General features: G+C 42.6%; 1 protein-coding gene across 1 annotated transcript in view; it reads right to left on the bottom strand.

Annotated features, from left to right (window-relative positions):
• ttn.1 (titin, tandem duplicate 1) overlaps nucleotides 1-12,012 on the bottom strand; it is a 170,841-nt gene that overhangs the window by 66,171 nt on the left and 92,658 nt on the right. The window contains 22 exon segments of the mRNA XM_039600316.1: nucleotides 244-543; nucleotides 718-1,014; nucleotides 1,502-1,653; nucleotides 1,852-2,017; nucleotides 2,600-2,747; nucleotides 2,822-2,973; nucleotides 3,161-3,290; nucleotides 3,491-3,672; nucleotides 3,875-4,180; nucleotides 4,562-4,991; nucleotides 5,276-5,466; nucleotides 5,632-5,761; nucleotides 6,080-6,261; nucleotides 6,789-7,088; nucleotides 7,221-7,514; nucleotides 7,748-8,032; nucleotides 8,163-8,340; nucleotides 8,474-8,592; nucleotides 8,958-9,257; nucleotides 10,810-11,112; nucleotides 11,511-11,694; nucleotides 11,776-11,966. Coding sequence (XP_039456250.1) covers nucleotides 244-543; nucleotides 718-1,014; nucleotides 1,502-1,653; nucleotides 1,852-2,017; nucleotides 2,600-2,747; nucleotides 2,822-2,973; nucleotides 3,161-3,290; nucleotides 3,491-3,672; nucleotides 3,875-4,180; nucleotides 4,562-4,991; nucleotides 5,276-5,466; nucleotides 5,632-5,761; nucleotides 6,080-6,261; nucleotides 6,789-7,088; nucleotides 7,221-7,514; nucleotides 7,748-8,032; nucleotides 8,163-8,340; nucleotides 8,474-8,592; nucleotides 8,958-9,257; nucleotides 10,810-11,112; nucleotides 11,511-11,694; nucleotides 11,776-11,966 — 4,920 coding nt within the window.

Here is a 12,012-nt window from a genome sequence, read left to right as displayed (position 1 = left end):
TGTGTTGATGGTTAAGATGGATTACTGCTTGGTATGTTTTCTGAGTTTCATCCTCTGTTACAAAGCCCTCCTGCTGTCTTTTAGCATAACAACGCAACAGAAGATGTGAGAAGAATTATATTATTGCATGCTGTATATGAATTTGGCATAAATGAAGCTTCCTTAAATGTGACTGACTTTAAATTGACCCATTAATGGTTTCATAGCTTTGTTTTCTGCTGAGAGTCAGATGGTTAAACTCACTGTAGAGATCTCGGGCCACCTCGGGCTCACTGTCCAGTGGCTCTCCGACTCCATACTTGTTCTGTGCCATAATGCGGAACACGTACTCATGTCCCGTCATCAAGTTCTCCACTGTCCAGATCCGCTCTTTCGGCTCACTGGTGACAGGCACCCAAGTCTTTCTGTTGGCCACCCGCCTCCAGATGACGTAGTTTGTGACTTTGGAGCCACCGTCGTCCTTCGGCGGCAGCCAAGAAAGCGTGATCTTCTCAGCTCCAATCTCCTCAAACTTAATGGGAGCAGAGGGAGGACCGGGACGGCCTGCAGGCACACAAAATCAAGACTCAAATAATGCTGTGGAAATTATTCTGGTGAACGATGACTGTAATTCCAGTAATTTACTCCACCACACCGACTATCATGAAAATAAATAATTCAAATGAAAGTTAAAGTAAAACATGAGATATTTTAGATATATTTGCAGTGTGATTGTACCAAGCACGTTGAGCCTCATCTCCTTGGAGGCCTTGCCGAGGCTGTTGGAAGCCACCAGCGTGTACAGGCCTGTGTCGGGACGTTTGCCCTGCTGGATGAGCAGTGTGCAGCTGTCGTCCGAAACAATCTTATTTATATGCTCGTCGTACTGAACCTCCACCTTGGCGTCGGACTTGTGGGGCGGAGCCTTGTACCAGGTGAGTGTAGGGAATGGACAGCCACGAATTTGGGCCACAATGCTAATGTCGGAGCCCTGCTCCACCTCCATGAACTCATTCAGCTCGATGGATGGAGCACCTGGCGGACAAAATAAAGGATTTGACAGTTATTTGCTTTTTAATTGCATTTTTGGCAGCTTGTCTTTCTAGGTGGAAATCTAATACACTGACAAAAGTAAATATGGGCAATACTCAAGGTAATGTCCATAAAATATTCAAGGCTTTGTTTATTTTATGAAAGATATTGATAGTCATTACATACTGCGGTTGGGACACACTGTAACTTGAGGTTAAAAAGGACATAATTTACAAACAGAACATCCAGCTCTGCATCCATCACATTTCACAGGTTAGCGCCCATAAAATGACAAATATGACTAAACGTACTGAAGTGTACTGTTACTACACAGTATATACTGTGCATATGTGCAGAGGTGTACGTTATGTAGGGTTTTAAGTGATAATATAAGGAGCGCTGAAACTACTGTTGAACGGACTCAACACTGAACTGAAAATCAAACTCTGATACTGCAGCTCCGCTGCCTGTCTTATTAAATTTCTCTTACAGCTCTGGTCCTGGATGGTGATTGGTCCAGCAGTAGATGAAGGTCGGCTGGGTCCGACTTCATTGTAAGCCATCACCCTGAACTCATACTCATCTCCCTCTGTAAGGTCCTCCACTTTAAAGCTGGTGGTGTCCACGTCTCTCCTGTTGCACCTGGATGTAGCACAACATGGAGTTACAGCCAAAGCCAACACAGCAGCTCAAAAAGGTAAAGATGAGTCTCTATAGGTTTACAAAGAAAAAAAGAATCTTCCAGATTTTTAACGGATTGAGGTCTGTAGTAAGTCCATACCACATGTTCTCAAATCGAGTCTCAGTAGAAACCGAGAGAGCAGATGGGTGAAGTTTTACCTCCTCCAGGACTCCTTCTGGGTGCCACTGCTGTCCCAGCAGAGGAGATCAACGCTGTAGTGGGTTACAGGTGAACCACCATCGTTCTTTGGAGCCTTCCAGGTCAGAGTTACTGTGCCCTTCCTGACGCTCTGGATCTTCAACCTTGTTGGAGGATCGGGAGGATCTGGAGACATTACAGACTGGTGTCAGATCACAAACAGCCATGATGTCCATCACACTTGTTTCATCAGGAGTAATGCTGCTGCTTATAAATGTAATTTCTGTCATGATTTGATCAAATTCAGGATATACCATTCTCTTCTATGATACAGTGCTCAAGATTTATTTTCTTGTTTTCAGCTGTGTCTAAAAAGTTAGTCTTGTTATCACATAACTAGTGTGTGGGTTAAAATTGAGTTTAGAGTCAGTCTACACTATAAAATCAAATTACAGACTACAGAAGCAATTTTACCTTGTTCAGCAACATTTTGTTAGATGTTTGTTAAGGTCACATTGCTGTGAATAGTGCGCTTTTTCTGTGTATGCATGACCGTATCATCTGCACATGCTCTGAACATCACGATACAAAAGCAGAAAACAGATAAGATAGTTTAGTTTATATTGGATTTGTACATTGTGTAAAACCTGTAAGGTATTATGCTATACTAAAGGTTTCTGTGTATAAAATAGAAAAAAAATGTAATAACCATGTGTTTAGATGAGCCACAGAAGGAAACAATAGATGAGATAATAAAATCGAACGTACGGATTGGATCTCTGGCCTTGGTCCTTTGAATGGTTGCGATGTAGGGGCCAAACCCAAAGCGGTTCTCAGCACGTACACGGAAAAAGTACTCCTGGCCTTCATTCAGATCTGGAACCACCAGAGACTGAGCAGCGCAGGCCGGGTTTACCTGGAAGAACAAGATCGGCGTCAATGGGAGCAAAACAGTGTATAGCTTAATGTATGTTATTCTGCAGGCTGTACCTTGGTCCATGCTTTTCCCTCTGCTGTTTTCTTTTCAATAAAGTAGCTCTTAACCCTCTCTCCTCCATCACACTCTGGGGGTTTCCAGGTGAGTCTGCATGTTCCCCTGGTCACGTCGCTAATCTTCAGGTCTCTGGGAGGTCCGGGCAGGTCTGCAGATCCGGGTAACAATCAAAGACAGAGAGCCTCAGTGTTTTTTTGGCATATTTTAAAGTGCTAATTGGACATAATTAACTTAATTAACATATCCCTCTTTAATTTGTATATTTACTTATATTGTAGTCATGAAACACTTTGTAGCACCCTGCCACGTGTCTCAGTCTGAAAAGCCTTACATACCGAGGACGCTGACTCTGACTTTGACCACTTTGTGTCCAGCAGGGCTCTCTGCATTGATGATGTATCTGCCACTGTGGTTTAGTTTGCAGGCTGGGATCTCAATCACTGAGGTTGTGTCGGTGGAATGTATCTGCGAAAAGAATTTCACCCTCTCCTTAAAACATTCAGCACTAACTTGGCTGAGCCATAATTCAGATTGCTAACCATAAAAACAGTAAATTTTTTGTCTTCTAAGATTATTAGGGCTGAATAATCTTTCAAACCCTTCTTCTATATATTTTAAAATATTAAAATATGATGTCATTTGGACAGAATATGTGGACGTCTGACCTCTGAGTCAATTGGCAGAGTGTGTAGATCGTTCTTTTTCTCAGTCTCAGCCGTTCCATCGAAAGTCCAGGTGACTTTGGGGACAGGTCGGCCGGTGATGGTGGCAGGAATCTTGATGGTCGTTCCTGCTCTACAGTTCAGCAGGTCGTGAGCAGTCACATCGAGAGTCACCGTTGGCTCAACTGGAGAAAAAAACATTGGAGAAAAAATAATCCCTTCATGGCACACTGTCCTGTTTGATCCTGTCCTTAATGTAAGCTTTGCTTTTAAATCAGTATTGAATTATGCTGCACAAATCAGAATGAGAATATTAAAACTCTGTTATGTCTGTTATGTCCAGGTCTGTATTAAACAGAGGTTCTTATCTGTGTTTGCATCTCTTACTCAGGATGTCCTGAACCAGGATGTCACCAGTCCTAGCAGGCTCTGAGTTTCCAGCAGAGTTCACCGCGTAAATCTTGAACTTGCACTTCTTGCCTTCCTTCAGGTCAGGTACAGTGATTTCAGTGGAGGGGTGGAGCTTATCAGCAGGATTCACTCTCCTCCAATCAGGAGAGCCCTCCTCATGAACCTCAATAATGTAACCCTTGATTGGGCTACCGCCATCTTTGTCCGGTGGGGTCCAGGTTAGAGTGACGCTGTTCTTGGTCTTGTCTTTAATTTCAGGATTTCCAGGTATGCTTGGGGGGTCTAAGGAAGAAGAATGGAGGGGGTCAGGCTCTCTAACTTGACTTGCTTTGCATTGCAAAGGGATATTTTACCTAATAATCCAATGTACACATTTTTCCTTTAAACCTGAAGTGCTGTCTATCACCTAGAATGGTTTCGTGTGAGTTACCTAGTTTTGGAGATTTTAGCTATTGGTGTGTCTGCCTTCCTTTAATTATTACAGAATGAAAGGGGAACTTTGGTTTTACTCATATGAAATCATCTAAATTAGAGTGCAAAAAAAGACAACATATTGCATTTTCCAATAACCCAAAAACATAAAGCAGTGTTTTTATACAAATCTCTATCTTCCAGTCTAAATCTGAATCATGGATTAACAAAGCTGGTCTGGGGGTCACTTACTGCATGGATCCACAGCAAAGCGGCACTCTGTGGCCTCGCTGGGCGGTCCAACACCAGCAGCATTGCAGGCTGAAATCCTGAATTGGTACTCTGTTCCTTCTATGAGCTTCAGCACGGTGTACTGCAGGCCTTTCACTGCCGGTTTGGTGACTGGAGCTCGGTTGACACGACCCCAGTACACAGCACCACGTTCCCTCTTCTCCAGCCAATATCCCTGGATGGTGGAACCACCGTTGTCCAGAGGGGGATCCCAAGTCACGGTCATTGTGGTCGCTGTAGCAGCGATAATTTTTGGATTACGTGGAGGTCCAGGAAGACCAAATGGATCCCGCAGCTGGACTTTCTCTGAGTCGCAGCCATCACTGACGCCATATTTGTTTTCAGCTTTGATCCTGAACTGGTAGGTACCATTCAAGTCCAGTTTGTACACCTGAAGAAGCAGGACATTCATTACACATTTTGTTCTTGATAAGGCTTTAAGGATGAATAGCTGTTTGTGTATGACTATTGTGCAATTTTGATAATAATAACATTTCTAATAAAAACAAACAGAAACATTTCTTATTTGATTACTGGAATAGTTTTTAATGTTTTGACTTGTGTATTTGTCTGTAGACAAACTGATTTTATTGTTAATACAACAAAATGATTCATTATTATTTATTTTGAATAAGTCTCAAAGTGTAGCATCCATGCTCTGCAGCCAAGTCTTACCCCATATCTCCTGTCAATGAGGTTGATGGTCAGAACATCAAAGTCAGACTTTTTCTTGCTTGCATCTCTGCGCTCAACAATGTAGTTGGTAATTTCACTTCCTCCATTGTCTTCTGGAGCGTCCCAGGTCAGGTAGCACGAGTCTGCTTTGATGTCCGAGACCACGATGTTCCGCGGAGGAAGAGGACGGTCTGAAAATGCAGTGTTAAATTCATGTACAGCTCAGCAATTCGGGATGAAAAATAATGTTTAAACACTGCATATTTAATGTGAAACATTGAAAAAGATGCCGTGTTAAACACAAGCCATTAAAATTATACAAAAAAAAACCTGACTTGGAAAATTTGAGGTCTTACCGAGGATCTCGACTTTGATGATCTGCTGAGCTTTCCCGTGGCAGTTTTCAGCAACCAGCTTGTAGCTGCCTTTGTCCTGCCTTATGGTTACTGGGATGGCAATCTTCGTCCTTAAGGTTGTCCGGTCCACCTGAAGATAAAACAACTTAATTTGTTGAGGATTTAACTATTTCTAAAATCCAGAGCGCTAAGGGTCAGAGATCGCTTCGTCCTCTGTAAAGCAGGATTTTGCTTTTATATTAACTGTGCCAATGATGAAACAGTAAAACAACATTCAACCAAATTACATGACAAATAGATATAAATGAACAACAGTGTGGCTTAAATTCATTCATCAGACAAAAACAGGGAAAAGTGAATGAATAAGTAAATAAATCTGGGAACTTCTTCCTGTGAAACCAGTAGCTCCACTGAATAATAATCCCATCAAATTAAAACTAGTTCTGACCTCCTCAGTCTCCATCGTCATCTTCTCCTCATCAGTCTTCTCAATCACGACGTCATCCTTCATCCACTGCAGTGTCGGCAGAGGAAGTCCCCTCACTTCTGCTGGGATGTCGATGGCGGCGCCTTTCCTCACATTGATGGCGTTGCTCTTGATGAATTTCAAGATTGTAATGCTGGGAGCAACTTTGGCCAACAAAATTGGGAAATTGTGTCAAAATCTTTATCAGCCTGACAAAAGTAAAGTATCATCATAACCTTTAGGCCCTTTCACATCAGAGATAGCATGCGTTGCCCTGACTGCTAACTAAAGCCAACAGCCCAAAATGTGTGGGGCCTCTGCTTGGAAGTCTGTTTTTTGCAGCCGCTCTACGTGTACTATAAACGTGCCTGCTTATCATTTCAAAACATGACTCTTTGACTTTATATCCTCTACGAGAGCTCGTGTTGTATTATGTTCAAATATTTCATAAAACATGTATCACTTATTCATAAAGAAGAAAGCTTTGTAACTATCCCGACTAGTGAAGAGTGTGTCCTTTCCTCCCGAGGTCCGCAGAGCTGTTGAAGGAATGACTTAAAGGCTCGAACTCAAACACGCACAGAATCTTTTCCTTCATATTGTGGTTGAACTTTGCGCAGCTATACGCTTTATTTCTATTGGTTTCGCGAAGGTATGTGAATGTGATAGGGCCTTAAGACTTTGAACATACTCTCATCATCCTGGATCTTGACGGTGATTCTTTTGGATGGATCTCCTTCTCCAACCTCGTTCACGGCTTTGACACGGAAGTCATACTCCTGGTTCTCCGACAGGTTCTCAATGGTTCCACAGCACTCAGTGAAGATCTTGCGGTTGGCCACTTCAAACTCGGTGCTGTCAGACCTCATCTTCTCCACATAGTATCCTCTGATGGGGCTGCCACCATCAGTGCGAGGAGGCTGCCAGGCCAGAGTGATGGTGTTCTTGCTTCTGTTGGTGTAGTGCAGTTTCTCTGGGGCAGATGGTGTACCTGCAACATTTTGAAAGAATTTAGCCATCACTGAAAAATTGGATCATCAGGCCACTGAATTTTTCATCAGGCTTGATTAATGCCCTAAAGTGTGAGCTAACGGCAGCATCAAGACATATTTGGTAAGCTCACCTTTTGGATCCTCAGCTAAGATGGGACCCAGGTCTGCTGGAAGTCCATCACCATACTTGTTCCTGGCAATGACTCTGAAATCATACTCCTCGCCAGCCAGCAGGCCTTGGACATCACACTTGCAGGATGCAGTCTCAATGGGCTGGCGGAAAAGCTTCATATTGGCATCCTTCCTCAGCACCTCATAACCAATGATATCGCTGCCACCATTATCCACGGGGTCAGACCAGGTGAGGACGATGTTCTTCTTGGTAACTGTAACAGCCTTCAAGTCAACCACCGGCCCAGGAACATCTGCAGGAACCAGTAAAAATATTTCATGTGAACATAACAGTTTCTCTAAAATAAGAAGTATTTATCACATAATTTATATTTCAACAGTAAAGTCTGATCTGAAGTCAGTTCTATGGTTCCCTTCAAAGACCACAACATGCTTCTGGACTGCACAAAAAAAATGCACATTTGTGTTCTGAGTTCAAAAAGCAAGTTTATTAGTCCTAAGATAATTGACTTTATGTAACACTAACCCATAACATCCACTCTTGTCTCGGCGGTCTTGCTCCCGCTGCTGTTGGTGCCGGTGATCTGGTACTTTCCGTGATCTGCCCTCACAGCCTTCTTGATGAACAATGTACTGTTCTTCCCCACGGTCTCCACAATCATCCTCTCTTTGTCGATTTCAGCCTCATCTTTGGCCCATTTTACCTCCGGCTGGGGTCGACCACGGACCACAGCAGGAAGCCTCAGAGACTCGCCAGCCTTAATCATGACGCCGTTCTTCACAGAGTCATCGAAATCCACAACAGGAGATTCTGCAGGACACAAGCCGTTAATCAGAACTGGAAAGCCATCTGTTTTGTAAGACACAGTTATAAACACTGTCCCACATTAAAAATGCATATGTAAAAGTGCGTCTTGCCCCTGTAATAGAACTTTTGGTACCTTGGGGCTCTTTGACAGTAACGGGTTCAGTAACACCAGGAGCTCCTGGGCCTGCGTCATTGACTGCAAGAACCCGGATATAATAATCTGCTCCCTCAGTGAGGCCGGTCACAGTGTACGTCAGCTCTTTACACCTGAACTCGGTGCTGCGGCTCCAGTCTTTCTCTCCGGCCAGAACCTGTGACAAGAACACAAGAGTTTGACCACCTCCACATCCACAGCCATGATTCTTAAGAAAGGACCCACAGTTGGAGATTTACTGATTATTAAACGTGTAATTCAGGGAGGTTACTTCACTGAGTTTTTCAGACCTTCTCAACGTGGTATCCCAGGATGTCTCCACCACCATTGTACAGCGGGGGCTTCCACGCCACAACAACAGAGTCCTTTCCGGTGTCCACGATCCATGGAATCGGTGGACCAGGAGGCACTGAGTGGAAGAGTGGAACAATGATAGGCTGCACGTGGTCTTTACTGTTACACAATCAAGTTCTTGCCTTCAGCAGCATATATGCAGTCTTTTCTATTTATGAGAAATGTGTCATTCATAATTTTGATAAAAAAGACTAAAAAAAGACTAAAATAACTTCTTGTCGATGAAGATTTAATAAAAAAAAGTTGCACGACAACTTTTGAAACATCTTTATCAGTCATAAGAATGTGTTACCTTTACTCATCTCAGGTGTGATAATTAGAAAGAAGTAGATCAAACCAAAAAATCTGATGCTACACTTAAGAAAATGTGAGCTTTCTCTTGGAAGTTCTCTTTTGGTATTGCACTTTTAAAAAACTCACGGATTTCATCCATCGCGACAATGCGATCGGTTGGATCACTGAAGGGCCCAGGGCCAGCCAGATTCTCAGCACAGACCCTGAAGATGTAGGTTAAGCCCTCCATCAGGCCAGTCACCTTCACCTCGAGAGAGTTGAGGAGGGCTCGGTTGACTCTGGTCCAGTGTTTGCTGTTCACCTCTTTCCTCTCGATCCAGTAACCCAGGATCGGGCTTCCATTGTCCTTTGGCTCATGCCAGGAGATGTGCGCGGTACTTGCCGTCACCTCATGGACTCTGGGAGTGTTGGGAGCATCAGGAGGACCTGAGCATAAAGGAGAATATGGGTGACTTTATATTTAACGGTCTTTGCACATTTGACGAATACAAGGAAGAGATGTCTTCATTGTTACCTTCACAATATGGCCATAAGGTTGTGCCATATTGTGCCAGAGTCAAACAATGTTGCTGGTTGTATAAAGAAAAACAACTGCTTTAACAAATCATTTGTTTTAACAGAAACTAAAAGTCAGTCTATGTCAATCATGTTAAATTGTTTTCATATTTTTTAACTTCACTATAACATGTAATTGATGATTAAAAATTGAATTCATGAGCATTTTAAGGATGTATTTAACTTTTAGTATTTAAAAATGGGTAATGTAAAATATTGTCTGGATGCATGCTCAGTCATCCAGCTAGTAAATCCCTAAAGGCTGATTCTGTTCATCTGGATGTTTTCAGTGCGAGAAACGTTTCATCATCATCAGGTGACTCCTTCAGTCTCAGCTAACTGCAGGTTTCAATCTTATAAACAGGACATTTGCACAATGACTGAAACCAGCACCACTGAATGAACAATGGACAGTTTATGATCATTAATATGCATTGACAATCGATCAACAACCACTGATCAATGGCCATGAGTACCATTCACAGAGAGTTGGGGAATGGCTGGATGGGCCTGGAAGTCCAGCAGTTCATCTAAACAAAAGGCACTTGTACTTAAACGGACATGGATGTGTTTACCATACCATGAAACAGTAAGAGAAGGTACGACCTCCCTCATGACCCTAGGATGTGTTAGTATGCCAGAACACTCTGGAAGGCACGCAGAGTCTTTGCAGCCTACTGAGGATCAGACCTCTATCATTATGCAATCGATTATATACCCCTAAGCATATATGATTATATATTTCTAAGCATAAATGACAATCCAACAATATAAACCTAAGAGTTTGCTTTTGGAACTGTGTCTTCATTCCACCTGTTTCACATACAAGGGTCAGTTCTACAGGCAGAAACATGGGTGTGCCATGGGCTCCCCAGTTTCACCCATCGTGGCCAATTTGTACATGGAAAAAGTGGAAAAGAGGGCGTTGCTATCCTACCCTGGAACACCACCAAGCCATTGGTTCAGGTATGTGGATGACACCTGGGTGAAAATCAAATCTCAGGACGTACCACATTTCACGGATCACATTAACTTGGTGGACCAACACATCAAATTCACCAGGGAGGATATGAAAAGTGGCAGGTGAGCCTTCTTAGACTGTGAGATTTTTTACATACTGTATAGATGCTTATTTTCATTTGTGACATAGAACATGTTTTAAAGAAATACCAGTAACTGGAGTAATTCAGACATTTTTGCATCTATTAATAAATGCAAATTATTCTTACAAAATATAAAGAATCAATTTTAAGAAATTTGTGTATTTTTTATATTTTGAAAATCCAAAATACATTATTTTGACACCGTTAAATTACCACTAAATTACATAAAAAAGAAGGTATAATTACTTTTGAAGTTTGTTTTGTTTTTACAGCTGATTGTTATTGTTATCAGTCTTTATTATTTTTATGCTTTTACTCACTGAACTGGTTCTTGGCAACGAGTGGTTCGGAGATGCACGGTGGACCACAGCCATACTTGTTTTCAGCAGTGACTCTGAAGATGTACTCCTTCCCTTCGATGAGCTTGGTGACGGGGCAGCTGGTGCCCTTCAGGGTAGAAGTGACGGTGATCCAGCCGATCTCGTCCTTCTTGTTGTCTTTCTTCTCCAGAATGTAGTTCAGGATCTCGCTGCCACCATCATCCTCAGGAGGCTCCCAGTTACAGATGACCGACGTGTTCCTGATCTCATCAAAGGTGAAGTTAATCGGAGCACCAGGTTTGTCTGCAATACAAGACAGTAAAGCCAATGTTTAATCTCAACGGCATTTTGGAAATGAATAATTGTTTAACTCTGCTAGCGGCTCTATAGTGAACATGTTTGCCTAATCAAGATTGTTGAGGTTTTCCCTTTGATTTTGTCTCTTTACCTGAAAAGTGGTTTGAGCCGACTGTTGTAAAGAATTGGTTCTATAAGAAAAAAATCTGAACTGAACTCAATTTCTGAATCAAACTTGGGAGAAGAAAGAATCCCAGGTAGGCTTATGTCAGAAACACTGTATATGTGGATCCATCTGCTGTTGTGCATATAATGGAGAAGCTCAAAGACACTTTCAATTGTGTGAATATACCAGTTATGAAATATAATCATGTGGCCTCCAGTTAATTGGTAAACTTTATTACCTAGGACGTTGACGACGCAGGAAGCGGTGGCAACACCATGTGTGTTTTCCACCTTGATAGTGAAGCTGCCGTGATCGGATCTGACGGCATCACGGATCATCAGTGCAGATTGTCCCTTCTTGGTCTGGTCTATACCCAGACGCTCACGCAGGGGAGTCACAAACTCCTCCTCTGGTTCTGGAACCTGTAGCAAGAAATCAGAAAGGTTGAAACACTTGAAACATTCAGGACTTTCAGATGTCTCAGTGAAGACACAAACCTTGGCTTTGGTCTTCTTCTTCTTGATAACAGGAATGAACTTCTTGGTGGGCTCTTTGGTGACATCCTCATCATTTCTCAGCCAGGTGACTTTGGGATATGGGGAGCCAGAGATGTAGGCATCAATGCAGATTTCCTCACCTTTCTTGATGCAGAGCCCAGATTGAACACGGGCATGCAGGGTGACCTTGGGTTTTTCTGCAAGGAATGAACGATTTTGACATGTTAGTTCTAACATAAATAC

Source organism: Oreochromis aureus, linkage group 16 (assembly GCF_013358895.1).
Source record: "Oreochromis aureus strain Israel breed Guangdong linkage group 16, ZZ_aureus, whole genome shotgun sequence".
NCBI lineage: Eukaryota > Metazoa > Chordata > Actinopteri > Cichliformes > Cichlidae > Oreochromis > Oreochromis aureus.
Note: the sequence above shows the minus strand (reverse complement) of the source record. Positions and strands in the feature narration are given on the sequence as shown.